This window comes from Vigna radiata, unplaced genomic scaffold, assembly GCF_000741045.1.
Source record: "Vigna radiata var. radiata cultivar VC1973A unplaced genomic scaffold, Vradiata_ver6 scaffold_264, whole genome shotgun sequence".
In the NCBI taxonomy this organism is placed as follows: domain Eukaryota; kingdom Viridiplantae; phylum Streptophyta; class Magnoliopsida; order Fabales; family Fabaceae; genus Vigna; species Vigna radiata.
In genome coordinates this window covers 111,118-131,142 of record NW_014543984.1, presented here as the reverse complement: position 1 = coordinate 131,142, position 20,025 = coordinate 111,118, and the positions used below count along the sequence as shown (strand labels likewise).

Sequence of the window (20,025 nt, the reverse complement as noted above, 5' to 3'; positions counted from 1 at the left end):
ATAATTATAAAACTAGAATTAATTAATGGTTGGAACTTTGAACTTCTCACAGATAAATTTCTTTAATTATGTATAATAGAGGTAGGAATAATGAATGATTTGGTGGTTCTGGTAAACAGTATATTTTGTATACACATGTTTTGTAGATAATGTTTTTCTATAAAACTACTAAACCAAAATCTCTTGTCGGAATGCAGTAATAAGCATGGCATATAGAGACACGTGGAGACACCAAAAGGCATGAACATGCTCAAAGGCTAAAAGTTCTAACATCATTAATCTTAATAATACATTAATTAAACTCCCATGTCTTAGAACCTTTGGAGTAAATCATTCACTTGCTTAATCATAGCCTCATCTCTCTATTTTCTAATTTTAGGGCAAAGAAGCCAGTTATTTCGAATATGGTGTATTACTTTTCTTTTTCTCATATATATCTAAATTATTATTATCATTACTATTATTGAGGTTTTGATTTTTTTTTTTTAATTTGATGTTATTAATACATTCACTAATCAATATAAAATTATTGTTTTTTTTTAATTTTATGATGGTCTTCTTAGAATTATTAATATTTTTATTTTAACAGATATTTTTATTTTAACAGGATATATATATATATATATATATATATATATATATATATATATATATTTATATTGACTTGAGTGAACTTTTTTTCTTATTTCATACTCAATACAAAGATCTGTGTATTATCTCTAATTTGAAATGTATTTATTATTTACTTTTATATGAGAACAAACGAGAGAGTACTGGTAAATATTGTATTGAAGTTATTTTTAGTTGTATAGTTTGAAAGAATTAGTAATTTCTAATAACTTATTGATACATGTTTTTAAACAAATCATATTGTTTAAATCTTGTAAAGACCATATTTTAGTAGATTTATGTGTTATATTACATTAAGTAAATTTAGTTTCTTATTTGATACTCCATATAAAGATTATGTCTTACCTTTAATCTAAATTTTACCTTTGCAAATAAGAGGAGGTAGTATTCTAAATCGTTTATTTATATAATTTAAAAAGATTAATGCCTTTCCAATAGCTTAATAGTACATTGATATGCACATTTTAATAAACATTTAACATGTTCATAAAATTTTAATTGATTACATTTTGTATTGATTTTTCGATATATAATTATGGTTATGTTTCTGTTATCATTTTGAATAAACTAAACATTAATGTAAAATATTGTTAAAATTTTATGAAATATAATTTATAGACTAATCAACAGTAAAAAAATGATTATTTTTAAATATTATAAAAGGTGACTTTTTATTAAAAAGAGTAAAATTTACATTTATTATGACAAAATTTAATGTCAATCACGCAACTATAAAACCAATATATGGAATGAAGTTAAATGAATTCGACATCTATATGAACATAAAAGAAGAGTGAAAAGAATTATCCAAATTATGCATAGTAATGTTGATTTTAATTTCTCACATGATTAAGATAAAGGAAAAAGCTTAACTTATTTATCATTATCATCACAACATAATTTCTTCTTCCTTTTGAATAAAAGTTCTTGTACTTTTTATTCTCAAATTAAAGAGAATAATCATATGCTCTAAAAATTTTCCAATGCTCAACAACGTTTCATCTAATTTTAACACAAAAAGTATCATGACTCACCTTATCTCCTTATCTTGTTGTAAATCCAATGTTGTCTTTGTCTTCTACTTCAATTAATATACCTATTACATAATGAAAAAAAATTATACACACATATAGGCTTCACTATCTCTAGCTAGTCATATGATTGTTGTCCAAATAACATACAATCTTATATTCTTGAATGGTCTTTCAAACAGCACACAAGTTGTCTTTATCATTATCCACTTCAACAATTGAATTTTACTACTAATTGCCAAAGCAAAAATTCTTTTAAACATGTTCAGGCCTTCTACAAAAAATCCTTTTAAATACTTTTTTTCTTCATGGTTGTTCTTCGTACAAATTGCACACATTTTTTTAATCCTCAATTATTTCTTTTTGTTCATAATAGTCGCTTATCCTTTTTGTCACCATTTCTCAAAAGGTTATCACATTCTCATAGTTTCATTTTCCATCTTGGAGTTTAATAGACATAGTAACTAATAGAATAAAACATTTGAAATGAAATTATAGAAAATGATTTGCATATCAAATCATCAATTCAATGTGTAGTCACGAGCTGAAACACAATACTAGTTTTTAAAATACAGCAAGACCTTTTATGGCGTGTATGGCCACCCGTGAGACACATTGACCATTATATTAGTCTTGGAAATTGGGAAAGAAAGTCACTTTCAAGCCAACTAATAAGAGTTCCTTAATTAGTTCTGGAGGATGATATTTTACCAACTCTTTTTTAACAACTTTTTAACAACAGGACATTTGTCATCATTTTATTGATCTGTTTGAATTTATTCTAAAAGAATATTTGAAACGGATCAATCACAAACTACCACGTATGCGTTGTCGAAAAGTTATAAAAAAAGAGTTATTAAAGAGATTTTTTCCTTTCAAGAAATATATACAATAGCTACCAAATAACAGCAACCACCCAGTTGAATATTGGTAGTTGGTAGTTGCTATCTCAGCATGAATATTGAACTACTCTTATAACCTAAGTCTTTCATATAAAAACACCTACTCAATGATCAGCTAGTTACAAGAATAACTAAGCTCTTGTTCTGATAAACTTCTTAAATAAAACTTATGAGATGAGAGTAACGATATGATACAATAAATTGAGTTTATTCCTTCAATGGTTACATGAAAGAGTTTGTATTATCCGTTTAAAGGAACAATGATCAAAAGATTTCACAGTAGCATTCATAGCAAGGTACTCAAACTTCACCTAAGAAAAATATATATACAACACAGAGATTATTCATTCATTTTGAACAAAAGTGTTCTTGATAATACGAAGATGAAGTGCAGCAAATATACTTGAGCAGCTCATATTCCATTAAGAGTGACCACAACCGTACGCGGTGTAGGATAATCTCGATGCTCACAAAGCCATATACCCTTAAGCATAAAGAAAAAAAAATTATGTTTTATTAATAATTTGAAGCTAAATTAATCAATATCCTAGTGTTCTTTTACAAATTAATTATGCATGTCCTATGTGTGAAACTGATGGGTATATTTTCTAGAATGTTCGTTAGAAAAATATTATATGTATCATTATTTTTAATTAAAAACCTCAAACAAAACATATAAAACATTAATTGTTGACATATTTGTCAGATTAAAGGTTCGGTAGAAGAAAGTAGGAAGAAAACATATAAGCACCAGTTTAGTATTGAGCAGGATATGATTAGAGAAGCTAATTTTTTTACCTGCCAGGTCCCCATATTAAGCTTTCCATTTGTAATCGGTATCCTGAAACCACAATATATATCATTGAACTGCAACTGCTGATATATTTTTGTAGCATAATGAATCAATTCGAAGAATATATAAAATATATCTTACGTGAGTGCACAACCAAACATCGATGATTTTATGTGTGCCGGCATGTCATCTGGTCCTGCAAAATATATATGTGTAAATTGTCGAAGTTAATTCCATACTTCTTCTGTTAACAATCAAATAATATATCATCATCTTACTTTATAATAATTTGCAATATGATTCTATCACGTCCAATATTTCAATAATTTCATATTATTTAAGAATCCTTGTCTTTAAAAGTGAAAAAAAAGAATACTTAAATTGTCTTTTCTTAAACAATCTAAAACTATTAAACATAATAATAACAAGATATTAAATAATATTTGAACATGTACTGAAAATATTTTATAAAACTTTCAGATTTTAAGATATATTTTAGTCTTACTAAGGTCATCCTAACAATTATCATAGAGTTAGATTATCCCTTAGTACAGTAGTGGGAAAAAAAAAAAAAAAACTAACCCTCTAGAGTGTGCTTCCATGGCGCAGATGGGCCCTGCAAAGTATATACATTTGAAAATTCAATTCAAGGCCCTTTTGTAGATTAAAATAAATTGATATAAATATTAATGGAAGAAGTAAGCAGAAAACTAACCTCTGGAACTATCTGATTGAGGAATGTTTCTGTGTCATCTCGAACATCATAGTCGTAATTTTCATTGATGGTGAGAGAAGCACTTGTGTGATGCACTGTATGTGTATTTAGGAGTTCATTCTATCAAGCCCAAATTGGATTCAACGTCGTAACAATTCAAAGGGGACTTACTTTTGCACTCATATTTTCCATTTGCACCCTCATAAATATGAAATTCCTTACTTTTTTCTTAAAAAAATTATTTGTATACAACACATAGATAAGGGTGAGAAGACGGCAAGAGGACTGCGACGACAAGGAGTGTCAGCTCCATTGGGCTGCAAAAAGAAATTATAGGGGTGCAAAAGAAATAGCGGAATATAAAAGGACCCAATAAATGAATTTACTTACAGAAGAGATGGGCTAGGCCACACTTGAATCCAGACAATTCTTGCCCAACTTCTTTCAAAATCTGAGCCAACGACTATTCTTGGTTAAATAAAATCAACTATTTGAATTTAAACCAAAGATTACATATTAACATCATATTTAAAAAACAAAGAATATTAACAGATTCATTTAAAGAATTAAGAAGGAAGCTTATAAGATAAGATAAATCTTTGATCCTTAGACCAAAGAACTCCTCTTGATGCTCTAACTTGAAAACTTCACATGATACTAAGGTTTTTTTGCTGAAACAAAAACATATACATGGGATCTACAGAGAAGGGAGGCAGAAAAGCATGATGATGTAGAAACAAGTTGAAGAATTGACAGACCTTAGAAGTTACTAGATGACACCCACGTTTAAGGGGAGGCAATGTTATTGTCTTTTGAGACCACTTAGGAGCAGCTATGGAAGTAGGGTCGTTTATGGTTGCTGGGTTTGTTTGCAGTGACTTCACGCGAACAGGAACCTTAGCTGCTAAGCAGATTGAAGAGACTTGCATCATTAATTCTAGTTGAAATGGAAAATAAGTGCTCAAATTAGTCTCATGAAATCAGCATTTTACTATATGTGTGCTGCAAAATAATGCTGCACTTTTGACCACAAATCTATGTATAGATTTGCTGCCAGAAACCAATGGTTATGGTTGGTTGGTATTAGACCAGCTTTTGTTTGTTTATAAATATAAATTTTTATCAGTATATTTTTAGAAACTATAGTCTATACTATTGTTTGAAAATGCTTTTAAGAGTTCTTTTCACTCAAATAAGTTAGATGTTTTGTTTTGTGATGATTAACATTTAATTTCATTAATTTTAAATTTAATCTAGTCTGATATTAAAATCTCAATCCATGGCGTCAAAATTGGAATTATTTTAATTATTTACATATTCTAAAAGTATTGTAATTCCAATCAAATCTTAACAACATCCAACATACATGGATTACTCTTTCGACTTGCTCAATTAAATATTTTTAATATATATTTTTTTCATCTTTTTTTAATATACTACCTCCACAAATAGGAAAGAAAATTATTTTTCCTTTTGAGGTTTAGATAGCAGTGAACTAATTGTTTGACTATTTTGTTGTTTAACTATTTTAAAAATTATTAATACTATCTTTGAAATATACATATCAAAATAATGATATTAAAATTAAATTTAATATTTTAAAAAAGAGTGTAGATGAACTGAGAAGAGAGTGTCCCGGTTACTCAGCGAAGCCATGGCAGCGACGATTCCTTTCTCTCTGCTGAGGTACGCTTCCTCTTTCGTTTTCATCTTCTCTCACTTTCGTCTAATCTCTTTGGTTTCTCTTCAAATTCTTTGCAGGAACTGCTCGCCATTGAAACTGGCAACACCTTTCGCTCGCAGAACCTCCAACTTTAATCTCCTTCTCCCTCTTCAACCTCGCAGGTTTCTGTTTCTCTCCTCGCTTTTCTGATCGTTTAACCACTTTTTGTCTTAATTTCTGGAACTGAGCAAAAGTTTAGCGCTGATTGAACTTTCAATTTTTGTAATTATCTACTTCTCATTTACCCATCGCGGATTATATTTTGCAATTTTTTTCAACTTTATTAGAGAATGAGTGTTAGAGAGAGTGTGACTGCATTACTCATTTATGAAAATAGGAATTAGAATTTTAAAAAATATTTTGTCAAACTGAACCTTTAGAAGAAGGCCTACGGACCCAATTGTTGTTATAAATTGACTAGCATCTTACGGATCTCTTTTGTAGAGTTCGTACCATAAGTTTAATACCAATGTCTTATAAATTCTTCCCATGAAACAATATTTACATGACATAAAGTTGAATACCCTAGGTAATAAAATCCTGAGTCACAGAATAAAAAAAATATTCTTTTGTCTTGAAAACGTTTATTTCTGCTAATAACTGAATAAAAATTTATTAAAAGTGTGGGTCTTAAAAAACTTTGTGGTGGAATAAGAATTGCTTGGAGATCTTAGATATGATGTCGCATGGCGAGATGCACAAAAGGATAATGAAGACATGAAGATGAGTTTCGCAATGAAGATAAAATGTGGGGTGGGATAAAATATTTGATGTGATACTTACGGGCCGAGACTCTCCCACCTTTTGGACTAGTTATTTGTGTTGGACTCTGCTCTTGTACCTAAGTCTTGACAGTAGTTTTAAAGGATTTATATATGTTATGATTGGCATTGTTACAAATGTTTGGGATTCATCTGTTATTAGTTAGAGTTAAAATCTAGTGTTTCTGTTGATTTGAAATATACATGTTTGATTTCATTTTATTCGAAATTTTGATTTACCCTTATTTGGAGTAATTAGAGACTGTACTGTAGCTATGGACTTGCTCTGTGATCTATAGATGTTTTTTGACATCTTGCTTAGTTGTTACAGGTTGGGCTTTAGTACTCATGCCACGAACAATGAAGAGGCCGCAGCAAAAGCAGCTGCTGTTAATTTTGATAGTGAAGCTCCTACAATGTAACAGCCTTTTCACCTGTAGCATGATTTTATTTATTTATTTATTATTACGGTTTTCTTCTTATTCATGGATGTCTAGTTATATTGTCATGATTATGGATTAAACTAAAGTACATCGGAATGCCAATTTCACTGCATGATATCAGTTTTCCAAAAAGATTCCACCAATATTGAATTTTATCCCTTTGTCTCACTCTAAGAATGATGTTAAAGATGACATTGGTTTTACATTCAAGGAGTTTACTGAGATGTAAAGATTTTAAGTCTCTACAGGTTTCCCTCGCAAATGATAACTGTGATAGTCAATATGAATATTTGGGACTGGTAAATATAATCCGAGTAGTATGGCTGGAACCCTTTTGGACTTCATACTATATGCAAGATCTGTATTTCTTGATATTTTGGATTCACCGGTACACACATGCAGAGATGCATGCAAACTTATAATTCCTTAATCTTTTTGTTGTGTTTTTTGTCCTTGTTAATATTGTGATCTCCATTTCCTTTCCAGATTCGATAAGATCATAAATAAGGAAATACCTTCAAGTATTGTATACGAGGATGAAAAGGTTCTAGCATTTCGAGATATTAATCCACAGGCTCCAGTTCATGTTCTAGTCATTCCAAAATTTAGAGATGGATTAACACAACTCGGAAAGGTCAATAATCGCCCTTTTTCTACGTGTACACTGACAACAAGTTGTACATGATTCTTCTTTTTAGTGATTCTTTTGCTTTTACCCCTATTCTAGATACTAACATCAAGAAAAATTACAATGATTTATTATGTATATAACTTTCTGTATAATATTTAGGTGAATAGCTTTTCGGAAAAAGTCTAATTTCTCATGAAGGTTAGTTTACTGAAATTGTTGTGTTTATTAAGATGTTTTTGTGAAGACCTGCAAGTGGAAGATAAGAAGGATCATTGAAAATACCAGAATATATAACTTGTAAGTGAGGTCCCTAAGGTAACAAGTCTTGATGAATTGAAATTAAGTAATTTTACATGCTTGTCTAAGAGGAAAACTAATATGAATTTAAACAGAACAAAAATACCGATTTCAGGTACTCTAAATATGTTGGTTTTGAATTTGTGAAGTATCTTATCCATAATAACCAGAGTACATTATTTTCGTTTCTCTTATGGTAGTCTAATTTTGAATATACTTTGACATTATAGAGCCCCTAAAAGTTACATTTTGATTAAAATTTTCTTGTTTTCAATCTTTAATTAATATTGCTTTATAGCTGGTTCTCGGATTTTTTGTTAATTTTAATCATTGAGTTATTTGGATGTCTCGTTAGATAGCAACATTACACTGTTTTTCTTATGATCTGATTTGACAATTTTAAAGAACCTCTAGTGTTTATATGCCAAAAGAGGAGCAAACATTTCTTTAAGGCCACTCCACCACTGTAGGATATTTTCCGATCTCTCTCTTTTCAGCAAGGAAAATATGAGCTCTTTTTACGTGATATATAAAATCTTCTTTTGCAGGCTGATAGTAGACATGGGGAAATATTGGGTCAACTTCTGTATGCTGCAAAAATAGTTGCTGAGAAAGAAGGTATCATTGATGGATTTCGTGTTGTCATCAACAATGGTCCCAGTGCCTGTAAGCTTGTTTCTGGTCAACAATTTGCTGGATTATTTTTACTTGCTTAAAGTAGTGCAGCAACCTACTAACTTTATCTTCTCATACTCTTTTATTTTGTTAGGTCAATCTGTGTATCATCTGCACTTGCATGTATTAGGTGGGAGACAGATGAATTGGCCACCAGGTTGAATTCTTGTAAATTATAACTTGAAAATTTCTGATGAATCCCATAGATATTTCTCCTCCAAGAGTTGTAATTTTGTTACCTACGTATAAATAATACAGGAACAAGTAATCCTACAGTTTTTGGTTAAATGATTGTTCAGCAGAAGCTTATCCGTAATTAGATAGAAATGGTGAAATACTCGTTAGTTTTTACTAGGAAAACCTAATCTTTTTATGTCTCGAATAATAATATTAGGTAGAATAATAACTCTGATGGTTTAAACTAAATTTTTCTTAACTCGAACCCACCTAGCTGCCTTTTCTTACTGAAATTCAATTATTCAATCATTAATGTTACCAAAATCTAACGCGCTGAAGGACTTCTTCGTATCCGCGTCGTTGACTCTGCGCTTCCATATTCAGATCAGAACTTTCCGTTTGGCGTTACCTTTATATTGAACCCGAGTCACAGATTTTCTGTTCAAAGGACAAAATTTGTATTGCGAATAAGAAATATCATATCTGTCTAAATGATATTTAACCCTACATTTTTCAATAAACTTTCGCATTTAAACCTTAAAAGTAAAAAAAAAGGTGGAAAAAAATTCCATTAAATATTTGCAACAAAAATTAATGTTCATTCACAAATAAATGTTTTATACTAGTAATACTATAATAATAAGTACCAATAGAATACCTTCCTTTCATATCTAACAATTTTACTTTTAACCTTTTCTTACACTCACTTCTCTTCTTTTTTAGCTTATACTCCCTCTTTCTCTTTGATTTTATAAAAAAAGTGTAGACGGTTAAATTGCTTTTCTTTCTCCTTGAAAATCACAAAGATAAAACTCGATTATTAATTATGTTATCATGTTGAGAAACTTGACATGTTTTCATTTATAACCAGTTCTTCCTACAAGTAATACTTTTGGCCACATGGAACCGGGTCCTACTTTTCAATCTGCTTAAGCAGTTTCCTCTTTCCTTGTCACAACAATACTGTTTCAAGTCAGTGTTCTTCATCATCATTCGTTTACTTTTACTTTTCCACATAAAAAAGTGCTCAATCACAATCCCTTCTGTTTGCTCACTAAAAGCATCGGAATGCTTATAACCATGATCACAAAGGATTGATTTTTTCAACATGAAACTTAGCTTACTTCAAAGTGCAGTTTTCATTTTCCTATTTGCTTCAAATCAAGGTACTGTATTTTCATTTTCCATTTATAATTTATAAACTTAGAGTCCTTACAATGGTATTCGGCAATAGGGGCCATCTGCACTTCACAATTTGGCAACTTAGATTTTGCTTTGTGAGACTTGGTCATGTAAGTTTCCCAAATCCTTTCTGAACAGGGTTTAAGACATGTCGTACGTTAGACTCTACATTGTTGCAACAAATTAATTTTGATTTTAGTTATTTAAATATGATTTATTTCCCAAGATAAAGTAAAAGTTATGAACAATTGGATAAGGATAATTAGAAACATGGCTTTCATAGATTTTAGTACATTAACCAATTATGAGGAAAACAGAACTGATATTTGTGTTCTTGACTTCTGCACAAAGTTTAAAAAACAGAAGAAAACACAATGTCACTGATATTATTTCATATTTTTGTTAGCTCTGTAGTTTAGCTTACCTGGACATTGAAGAAGACCATGACAATGCAAATCTCAGGTAAAAAGTTTGAACGAGCACCAAGCATTCGACAGCTGTTTCCACCCAAAAATCTTGAGGAAAGAAAAGCCCATGAGTGCTATGGTTCAAAACCACTTCTGTTAAAAGATGTGGCTCCTAGCCCCATAAATTCTACATCTTCTGTTCCTTCCAATGCCCTTGAACATACTGTACCTGTACATAAACAAGTTGATTGCTCAAGTACTTCTGTAATTTCATCTCTTCAAGATGATCACCAAGAGTACATTTGTTCTTCGGAATCCTCCTCAAGTTCATTTCCTGCCTTTCGTAAGTTCAACATGCTGGCAGTATATTATTTAAAGTTTTGTACTCCATGATCCATTACTTAAGCATCTTAGGTACTCATTGTTTCTATGGTATAAATTTATAAGAATAGTGTAGCACTCTGCCTGCTGTGGTAAGGAATTAGTGGTTAAAATGTGTTGATATTCCATGTTTGCACGACAGGAGATAAAAGGCCAATGGATCTTCGCGTGCATTTGCCCTTATATAGAGCTGCTTTGAAAGGAGACTGGGAGAAGGCCAATGAGTTCCTAAATTTGCATCCAGGTTCGGAGAATGCCAGGATTTCAAAAGGGATGGAAACAGCCCTTCATATTTCAGCTGGGGCTCGACACACCAAATTTGTGGAGGAACTGGTCAAAAGAATGAGAATTAAGGACTTGGAAATTCAAAACAAAGATAAGAACACTGCACTTTGTTTTGCTGCTGCATCTGGGGTTACCAAGATAGCAAAGCTAATGGTGGAAAGGAATATAAACTTACCTGGAATACGAGGTAGTGAAGGGGTGACACCACTTTATGTAGCCACATTACTGGGCCAAAGGGACATGGTTTGGTATCTCTATTCAGTGACCGATCATGAGATTCTAAAAACAGAAGACTATTTCAGTCTACTGATTGCTGCTATATCAACAGATTTATATGGTAACTTTCGAAAACTGGTTATGACTCCTTTTAAGAGACTGAGAAGTAATAATTAATCATTCATGAACTTGGTTTCTCAGATTTTGCCTTACATATACTGGAATGTCGACCACAATTAGCGACTTGTCATGGCTTGAATGGGGAGACAGCTTTACATGTGTTGGCAAAAAAGCCTTCATCCTTTCGTAGTGGCATTCAACTAGACATCTGGGAAAGATGCATCTATCCATGTGGGTATCACACCATGAAACTGTGAAAATGTTGCATTTTATGAGATCTTCTTACCTTATGCTTTGAGTGTCATCTTTATAAAGTGCTTATGTAGAAAGATTGTTTGATCTGTCTTTTGCAACTCGTATTTATTATTCAAACACTATACATCTAGATGAAGTGTCAATAACCATTAAAGAAAATGAGTCCGATTAGAAGTTCTATTTTCAAAGGAATGACAGTGAAATTTCTTGAAGGGATCCGAGTCAAACTAACAACTGAGTACAAATGCCAGTCAAACAACTCGCAATCCCAGGCGCCTTCAACCTTTCAAGGTATGTTATATTATTTCTGCTGCGAAATATATGGGGCATCATTCACAAAGAAACGAGCTTTCATATTCAGAGGAAGCTTTAGTATGAAGTGTTTTTTCTTCTCACATTCATGATATATCACTAGAAAGATGATTGTTAAACTAAGATAGCTTAAACTATATAGACATAAAACAAAACCATAACATGAAAAGAAACTAACTGAAGTAAACATAATCACAACAGTAGGGCCCTGTAGTACAGCTTGAGACATGAGCCAAATCCTCATAAGGATTAACACCACACCACCTCCAACCTAAAAACTTAAAGACAATAGATTTGTGAGTTTTCTTCGTTAAATGGTATTTAACTTTGTCATTTTTATTCAATGTGAGACTTGGAGTTATACTTGGATTCCCTAAGACTCTTGCCTAAGATTTAAGTCTTTCCAAAATCTTTGTAATTCATAGATCTTGATTTGAAGAGGTTGCTTAGAGTGTACTACGCTTCAGCTGAACAACTGCATCTTGCTTCTTAGAGTTCCGTGTGAACACTTGACTGCCACATTTAAAAACAGACTCGACTGTCCTTTTTGAGTCATAAATAGAACCATCATAATCATTATCAACATAACCTTCAAGTCTTCCATATCCTTTGTAATACCAAACGATAAAATCAACGGTACCTTTTAAATATCTCAACACTCTTTTTGCCCACACCAAAGTTTGTCAAAATAGGTGAGAGCATGAACCTTGAAAGTAAACTAGCAGAGAACTTCTGATCTAGTGAAGTTGTAGTCTACTAAAGAAGGCAGGCAGCCAAGCTTCTGTATTGAGTTGCATCAGCCTTTCTATCACCATCATTTTTTAACAACTTTTCATTTCCAAAAAGAGGAGTTGAAACAGGAATATAACTCTCCAATCTGAACGTTTTCAGCATGTCATTTGCATTTCCATTTCCCAAAAAATACCTTAACACTCCAAGACCAGTGTATTAAAAAACTTGCAAAATGCTCTTTTAAAATAGCCAATTTCGTCGATATCATCACCGTAACTAACAAATCATCACATAAAGTGACACCCTTATTCTACCCATTTTGCCACAATTTTTCACGATCAGAGGCCTCATTAAGACTTGTTGAAGCCTATAAATTTTTTCTTTATGACTTGCAACAATAAAACCAACCAATAGGTTTTTTAACATAAATTTCTTCTTCCAAAACACCATATAAAAAAGCTGAATTGACATTCAAGTATAAGATTTTCTATCCATATTGTGATGATAAAGCAACAATCAATCTAATTGTTTCATGCCTAGCAGTAGGTGCAAATGTATCCCGTAATCAACTCCATCCATTTGAGAATATCCCTTCAGAACAAGTCTAGTTTTATGTTTGTGAATAGAACCATTAGGATGCAAGTTTGTTCTATAAACCATTTTACACAAATCAAATCATTCGTCATCACAAAGAACCTTTGCTCTTGAAGTTGCAATTTACAAACCATATCAGAAATAATTACTTTCTTGAGATTCCATGACTCTTCAATAGAGATAACTTTGGCTTCAAACTTTTTGGGTAGGTTAATCAACACTTAATTTACTACCTTATTGCCCCCTACAACCTCACCATATGGCCTCATTTGACACACCAAATGGGACAACTATGAAGTGTACTCCTTGATAGACTCATCCTCCTCTATTTTCAGTATTTCAAACTCTGTTTTAAGATTAAAAAACTTAATGGACCTTACCCTTTCATCATCTACATATCTTCCATTCAGTTCGTGCTATTTTTTTCTTGATGCATAATGCCGGTGACACCTTATCTGTAAAAGATGAATGTAAACATAAGACAATCTTCTACTTCTTCACAGTCTCCTTCTCATGTTGCTTGATTTGAGCTATAGTAGGATTAGCTCTCAATGATTTAGCTTGCTTATCTTGATTTGCATAATCCCATAAGCCAAACTTTAAACTTTAAACCCATATATGATAATTGAGGAACAACAAAATCAACATTGCTGCCTAAAGCCATCTGATCTCTCACTAGGGTTCAAAATCTACTCTCAACTTTTTTTTTTCTACAAGAGCACTGCTCTAGATACCATTCCTAAACGATGATAGCTTAAACTATATAAACTTAAAACAAATAATATATAATGTGAAAAGAGAATGGTGAAGAGAAACAAAATGGTTTTTGCAATTGCTGCCTAACCATATTGTATTTCATACTCGAATTGTATTTAAGGTCAAATACATGAGAAATGACTGTCCATCATCATACCTATACAAATGTTTTGTACCCACTACATTTAAGAGTACAAAGATGTCCAAAATCAGAGTAAATATATGCCAAAACATTTGGTCTTACACAAACAAACTAACTGAAACAAGTAAACATAATTAAATAGTAAAATAAGAAGATTTTTACGGCCCATTAATTTAACAATGATCTGGCAATCATTCTCAAACCTCTTTCAGTAATGACACTAAAAAACAAAAAAAAATTAAAATCTTGCTGGGAATGGATTAATATATATGTCAATATATAGACATCAACCATGATATTTCCATGGTCACCAACAGACATCAATATTCAACATAAATGAGATATTGCTTCTCCATTATGTCTATGAATCAGGATATTTGTCATGGGATGCATTGCTAAACTATGTATTATTATTGGATTGAAGTTGCAGACCTACTGGTGACTGGACTCAGTCGTGCTGTAAAATATCTTGGTATGCTGCCAACTTGGTTGTCTCACTTCAGTTGACTTTGACTTGAGCTAATTTGCTGTACTTATAGTGCCAGGATTTGAAACAGTTCAGAAGAAAAAGATATTGAACTTACAGGCTTTAAAGTTAGTGCAACATCTTTGGGAAGTAATAGAGTCATCAGACGAAATATATGGAGACTTGATTAAAAGCCCTTTGTCAAGGCCCCTATTTATTGCTGCTGAATTTGGAATACCTGAGATTGTAATTGAGCTTCTTCACTCATATCCCGATCTACTTTGGAAAGTTGACAGCCAAAATAGAAGTCTTTTTCACATTGCAATCGTGTATCGTCAGGAAAAAATATTTAACATGATTTATGAAATAGGGGCACATAAGGATCTGATAACTTCTTATAGAGACAATAACAATCATAACATACTGCATTTGGCAGGAAAATTGGCACCTTCAGATCAACTTCATGTTGTATCTGGTGCAGCACTGCAGATGCAAAGGGAATTATTGTGGTTCAAGGTCATTTTTCAATTGTCATTCTGGAGTCAGATTTCTCAGTTTAGTTGCTCATTGAGTATCTAAGGTTATTTTGAAACACTTCATTTCTTGAATTTACAGGAGGTGGAAAAGATCATACAGCCTCTATTGAAGGAGATGAAGGATTCTGAAGGTAGGACGCCTCAAATGCTATTCACCGAAGAACACAAGGGGTTGGCCAAAGAAGGAGAAAAATGGCTGAAGAACACTGCTTCATCATGCATGCTAGTTTCAACTCTTATTACCACTGTGATGTTTGCAGCAATCTTTACAGTACCAGGTGGGAACAACAACAACAATGGATATCCTATTTTTATGCACACTACATCCTTCAAAGTTTTTGCACTCTCAGATGCTATTGGATTATTCTCATCAGTAGTATCTATATTGATGTTTTTGTCAATACTCACCTCAAGGTATGCACAGGAGGATTTCCTTGTGTCGCTGCCTAAAAGGTTGAGTGTTGGCATTGCGAGCCTTTTCTTCTCCATCATTACAATGCTCATAGCTTTTGGTGCAACATTTTTCATTGTACTTGGCCATCAATTGGCATGGATTTTCATTCCAATAACCCTTGTTGCATGTATCCCAGCAATATTGTTTGCCTTTTTACAGTTTCCTCTTCTTGTGGATACAATCTCTTGTACATATGGAGCTGGTGTATTTTCTCGTTGAGACAATTTGGTAAATAATATTCATCCTAGGTGATTAGTTAGAGTTTCAGTTTTCATTTTGGTTTTGAAGTCTTAGTTTACGCCTTCTAACTCTGCCTCTGCTTAATTCTGCTGGTGTTCCTGAAATACTCTATTATACATTTTCTCAGTTTTTCCCATTGAAAATGGCTGCACGATGTTTATGCAAAAGTTGTTGGGATCACACTATATTTTGCAAAGTATGTACCCTCATGACGTTCCATCTTTTCACTAGCAAGAATCTTGTAACCAACAAAAGACTGATATTTCTTCTGTTCCTTATGTCGATGAGCCTGTGTTGTAAGATCAGCTAAACGTTGATTGTGAAGACAACCATACACATGATATACAAAGACAACTACGTCACAATCCTTCTCGATCACAAAACAGATTATCTCCACCTTGTGAATCTGGCCACCATCTCAAACTCAGGTCATGTTCTTTATCAATAACTGCACACTCGTAATACTAGCTTCTAGTTTTGAGTATGCTTGATAATAAGCACGTATATTATATATTTACTGTAAAAATATTAAGAACTCACGTTATTCATCATCACTGTAATAACAAACTCTTTAGACACTAATTACCTACAAATAAATCGGTATGTAATTATTTACGGATAAATCTGTATATAATTATTTTTGGATAAATCCATGTATAATACTATTTATAATCATTTTATATACAGATTTTTGTCTATAAATAATCTATATATAATACAATTTCGTGTTAAAAAATGAAGATTTTTCTTGTAGTGAGATTAATATCAGTAAATTGATCCTAATATTATTTATTTTTTATATTGTTTTAATTATTGTTCATTAAGTTAGTATTAACATAACTTTTTATTGAATAATATTTTATAATAAGTTATGTTTTTTCATTTTTTAACATAATTAAATTTACACTAATTCAACACTAAAACAAATATTTATTTATTAAAAAAATTATATTTTTACTTTTTTAGAAAATAAAATTAATCATTTATACAGACCTTAAGAGTGCTATGATTTAGTCAACTAGGAATTAACTTTATGTTTTAAATTGTGCAAGTGTGATTAAACCTTTTGCAATAGTTAATTGATCTGCATAATTTGGAATCTTTTAAGATCGTTGTAGGGACCACAGTAAGAACTATCCAATTTCTCAACTTGACTGAAAAATAGATCTGCACCAAGAAAACATAGAAAACCAGACCATTGAGAAAACACTACAAGGTTTGTTGTGGCTTTCGATAAATCTAATTTTTTTAGAGAAAAGAGAAGGTCGATATAATGCATCTGATTCTGTAAAATAATGAAACAAAAAGAAGATACCAAGTTAGATTAGTATTCCTTGAACTGACACAAAATTGTAACAGTTGAATAAATATTCTTCATTGACTATGGTTTAGTTTTTTTTTTTTTTTTGTCCAGTTTTCATTGATTTGTTTTTTTAATTTCGATCATTTTCACAATCGATATTCTTATTTATATGAATTACCTTTCATTCACTGAATTTCTGTCCTACAAACAGATTAAGTTTCGTTTTCAAAGAATTATATAATTAACACAAGTCAATTATTCATTCAACTACCACACCAATGTCTTCCCTATATGCATTGTTATTATAATTAAAATATTATATACTATTGATATTGTTTTTAAAACAGAATTATGATGATATTATGTAATACTACATCATAATGTATATAATTACATTTTTATGGTATCTACTTTAATTTTTTTTTTTATAATTGTATATGATATTATACTAGTAGTAATTAATATTTCAGAACAGAAAATAGAATGATTAAGTGGGCAAGTAAATAATAATAATAATAGTAATAAATAACTTCTCCTTTCTAAAAACTTATAACTAATAGTTTACATTTGAATAAAAAGATATTTCTATAAAAAAAAAACCAATAAAAAAAGTAAGACGAGCCAAAATAGTATTATTATTTAAAAAAATATATTATGAATGGTGCGAATGCATAATTTGTATGTATATACTGAAGGATTAGTAATTCCTCTAACTGAACAAAGATTATGCTCTAGAATGGCTAATAAATTTAGATCACGTTATTGCTCTGAAAACAGTCTTTAACCTAATAGTAACAAAACATCTTTCTTCTAACACGCTTTGAACTTTCAAAGTACATCAGCTTAATTTCCCAACAATGTTTGGTTAATTATATACAATTATGTGATAAAGAAAACAAGTTTTCAACACGGAGAACGGAGAATGAAAACAAAACTTATAACAGTGAGGATTTCAGAAAACTTATTTTATTAAACAAGTTTGTTTATTTTTTAATTTTAGAAAACGGAAAACTGTTTCACAGAAACAGTAAACAAACAAGCTTGTAACCTTTTCAAATCTTTCATTATTTTTTCCGACAAACCCTACTGTTTCCCATATTGTCTCTCTCCTATATGTCTCTATTTTTTGTCTAGTTGCTTGTTCTTAATGTGCCTCGGACCCTCATTCATTTTTCTTTTTGCTTTGAGTTTGTCCTTCTCTCTATTATTTATTGAATCTCACAAGTGGCTTCTCGTTTGTAACGAGTCTTATTATTTATATTATAACAGTGGACTTGATCTGAATAAGAAAACTTGACCAGCTGCAAGTGAAAACGGATAAAATCTTTCTGTGCGAGAGAGCAACACCAGTTCAATTTCTCACACCAACAACAGAATGGCATCTGCAAAACTTGTCAGATTAGCCAATCACATGTCCAGCACAAGAAAAATTCACAGTACTGCCAATAGAATGAGCTCAAATTGGAGAGATCATATGAAAAAGGAGTTAGAAAGTGGACACAGTGGAAAGCAAGAACAAAGTCACCACCCAGTTTGCATATACAGGGTTCCATATAACATGAGAAGGGTCGAACCAAAAGCCTACAGACCCAACAACATCTCCATTGGTCCCTGTCACCACGGAGCACCCCACTTGAGAAACATGGAGGCTCTCAAGAAAAGGTTCTTTCGCAGCCTCTTCAACAATGATGCAAATACAGCCAAGCTAGATCAGGCTTTTAATTTCCTAGAGGAACAAGAAACCAACGTTCGAAGATGTTACAACGAGGACATCAAATTGAGCAGTGACGAGTTTCTACAAATGATGCTAGTTGACGGTTCTTTCATTGTTCAGCTCTTGAGGGATCTATCAGCGAATGAATTCGGAAAAGTCCGTTCTCTCAGCCCATGGATGTTGCCCATCATTCGTCGCGAGATGATAATGCTTGAAAACCAGCTTCCCATGTTTGTTTTGAGCAAGCTGTTTGAGTTAACTAGTGTTGATTCTTCTCCTTCGGGACCAAATAACTGTCTCCAAGATCTTGCTCTTCGATTCTTTTATCCTTTGCTGCAGGTGGATTCGGATTATACACTGGATACTAAGAAAGTTGGTGAGTTAAGAGGGCTTCACTTCCTCGATCTTCTTAGGTCAGCCATTAGGCCAGATCTTAAGGGAGAAAAACCAAGAGATTTTCAACCTCACATGATTCGTTCTGTAACGGAGCTGATAGAAGCTGGTGTGAAGATCAAAGCAGATGAGAGTAAACAGTTGCTTGACATAAGTTTTGGGAAGAAATGGGGTTTTCTTATAAGACAACTCACTATTCCTCCTTTGTACATCAATGACCACAGAGGCACTGTGTTTCGTAACATCGTTGCTTTTGAGAACTGTCACAAGGATTGCAACCCTGATGTTACAACCTACTTGTTTTTCTTCAACGGACTCATCAACTCTGCTCGTGATGTCTCTCTTCTTCATTACAAAGGGGTGCTTCACCATTCTCTTGGCAACGATAACACTGTCTCTGAACTAATCAACAACGTCACCAAAGAAATTGTTCGGGACAAAAATGAGTCCTACTTGTACAAAGTGGTCAATGGCGCAAACTCGTACTTTGCTTCCTCCTATGCGAAAAAAAGAGCTTCTTTAGTGCATCACTATTTAACCAGCTGGGTGGTGGGGGTTTCAACAATTGGTGCGTTGTTGGCCCTTTACTTCACTTTCATTCAAACTGTGTGTTCATTTGCAGATTCAATCGAAGCCTTTAAAAACCAAAGCTTTAGATCTGCCTTTATAGATGTTTTTTGTATACCAGTTCGTGGCGTTCCTACAAATGATAGGGAAAGTGAAAATAGTAAAACTGAAGATGCTGCACTACAAAGGTGA

At 32.1% G+C, this 20,025-nt stretch overlaps 4 protein-coding genes across 8 annotated transcripts; 3 read left to right on the top strand and 1 right to left on the bottom strand.

Moving 5' to 3' along the window:
* Positions 1-1,673: 1,673 nt before the first annotated feature.
* Positions 1,674-5,092, bottom strand: LOC106755191 (UPF0047 protein C4A8.02c). 2 transcript variants are annotated; one of them, XM_014637302.2, is made up of 7 exons: positions 4,830-5,092; positions 4,462-4,522; positions 4,072-4,166; positions 3,939-3,972; positions 3,498-3,552; positions 3,362-3,404; positions 1,674-1,726 (listed from the first exon to the last, which is right to left on the bottom strand). In XM_014637302.2, the coding sequence occupies exons 1-7, from the start codon at positions 5,001-5,003 to the stop codon at positions 1,718-1,720; spliced, it is 471 nt and encodes a 156-aa protein (XP_014492788.1). In that variant the 5' UTR covers positions 5,004-5,092; the 3' UTR covers positions 1,674-1,717. The 2 variants fall into 2 exon arrangements, with proteins under 2 accessions (XP_014492788.1, XP_014492787.1); XM_014637301.2 differs by lacking the exon at positions 1,674-1,726 and adding an exon at positions 2,741-3,047.
* A 574-nt stretch (positions 5,093-5,666) lies between these two features.
* LOC106755183 (14 kDa zinc-binding protein) lies at positions 5,667-8,929 on the top strand. 2 transcript variants are annotated; one of them, XM_014637291.2, is made up of 6 exons: positions 5,667-5,757; positions 5,833-5,916; positions 6,878-6,973; positions 7,485-7,632; positions 8,475-8,592; positions 8,696-8,929. In XM_014637291.2, the coding sequence occupies exons 1-6, from the start codon at positions 5,726-5,728 to the stop codon at positions 8,761-8,763; spliced, it is 546 nt and encodes a 181-aa protein (XP_014492777.1). In that variant the 5' UTR covers positions 5,667-5,725; the 3' UTR covers positions 8,764-8,929. The 2 variants fall into 2 exon arrangements, with proteins under 2 accessions (XP_014492777.1, XP_014492778.1); XM_014637292.2 differs by having other exon boundaries at positions 6,887-6,973; positions 8,696-8,925.
* Positions 8,930-9,717: 788 nt separating this feature from the next.
* On the top strand, positions 9,718-16,375 carry LOC106755162. 3 transcript variants are annotated; one of them, XM_014637269.2, is made up of 10 exons: positions 9,718-9,944; positions 10,013-10,070; positions 10,367-10,710; positions 10,891-11,370; positions 11,451-11,600; positions 11,838-11,915; positions 14,591-14,632; positions 14,700-15,142; positions 15,242-15,844; positions 15,984-16,375. In XM_014637269.2, the coding sequence occupies exons 3-9, from the start codon at positions 10,404-10,406 to the stop codon at positions 15,833-15,835; spliced, it is 2,094 nt and encodes a 697-aa protein (XP_014492755.1). In that variant the 5' UTR covers positions 9,718-9,944; positions 10,013-10,070; positions 10,367-10,403; the 3' UTR covers positions 15,836-15,844; positions 15,984-16,375. The 3 variants fall into 3 exon arrangements, with proteins under 3 accessions (XP_014492755.1, XP_014492753.1, XP_014492754.1); XM_014637267.2 differs by having other exon boundaries at positions 14,585-14,632; XM_014637268.2 differs by lacking the exon at positions 10,013-10,070 and having other exon boundaries at positions 14,585-14,632.
* A 2,159-nt stretch (positions 16,376-18,534) lies between these two features.
* On the top strand, positions 18,535-20,025 carry LOC106755161 (putative UPF0481 protein At3g02645). The gene has a single exon (XM_014637266.2). The coding sequence runs from the start codon at positions 18,535-18,537 to the stop codon at positions 20,023-20,025; it is 1,491 nt and encodes a 496-aa protein (XP_014492752.1).

Excerpts from the sequence above, each read along its gene's own strand:
- LOC106755191 (XM_014637301.2), bottom strand. The coding sequence starts at position 5,003 with ATGATGCAAGTCTCTTCAATCTGCTTAGCAGCTAAGGTTCCTGTTCGC. Across the intron at positions 3,553-3,938 it reads ATGGAAGCACACTCTAGAGG|GACCAGATGACATGCCGGCA; the intron begins GTTAGTTTTTTT and ends TATATTTTGCAG. Across the intron at positions 3,048-3,361 it reads TTAATATGGGGACCTGGCAG|GGTATATGGCTTTGTGAGCA; the intron begins GTAAAAAAATTA and ends TTTATGCTTAAG.
- LOC106755183 (XM_014637291.2), top strand. The coding sequence starts at position 5,726 with ATGGCAGCGACGATTCCTTTCTCTCTGCTGAG. Across the intron at positions 5,758-5,832 it reads ATTCCTTTCTCTCTGCTGAG|GAACTGCTCGCCATTGAAAC; the intron begins GTACGCTTCCTC and ends AATTCTTTGCAG. Across the intron at positions 8,593-8,695 it reads CAACAATGGTCCCAGTGCCT|GTCAATCTGTGTATCATCTG; the intron begins GTAAGCTTGTTT and ends TTATTTTGTTAG.
- LOC106755162 (XM_014637268.2), top strand. The coding sequence starts at position 10,404 with ATGACAATGCAAATCTCAGGTAAAAAGTTTGAACGAGCACCAAGCATT. Across the intron at positions 10,711-10,890 it reads AAGTTCATTTCCTGCCTTTC|GAGATAAAAGGCCAATGGAT; the intron begins GTAAGTTCAACA and ends TTTGCACGACAG. Across the intron at positions 11,601-11,837 it reads GGAAAGATGCATCTATCCAT|GGATCCGAGTCAAACTAACA; the intron begins GTGGGTATCACA and ends AATTTCTTGAAG.
- LOC106755161 (XM_014637266.2), top strand. The coding sequence starts at position 18,535 with ATGGCATCTGCAAAACTTGTCAGATTAGCCAATCACATGTCCAGCACA.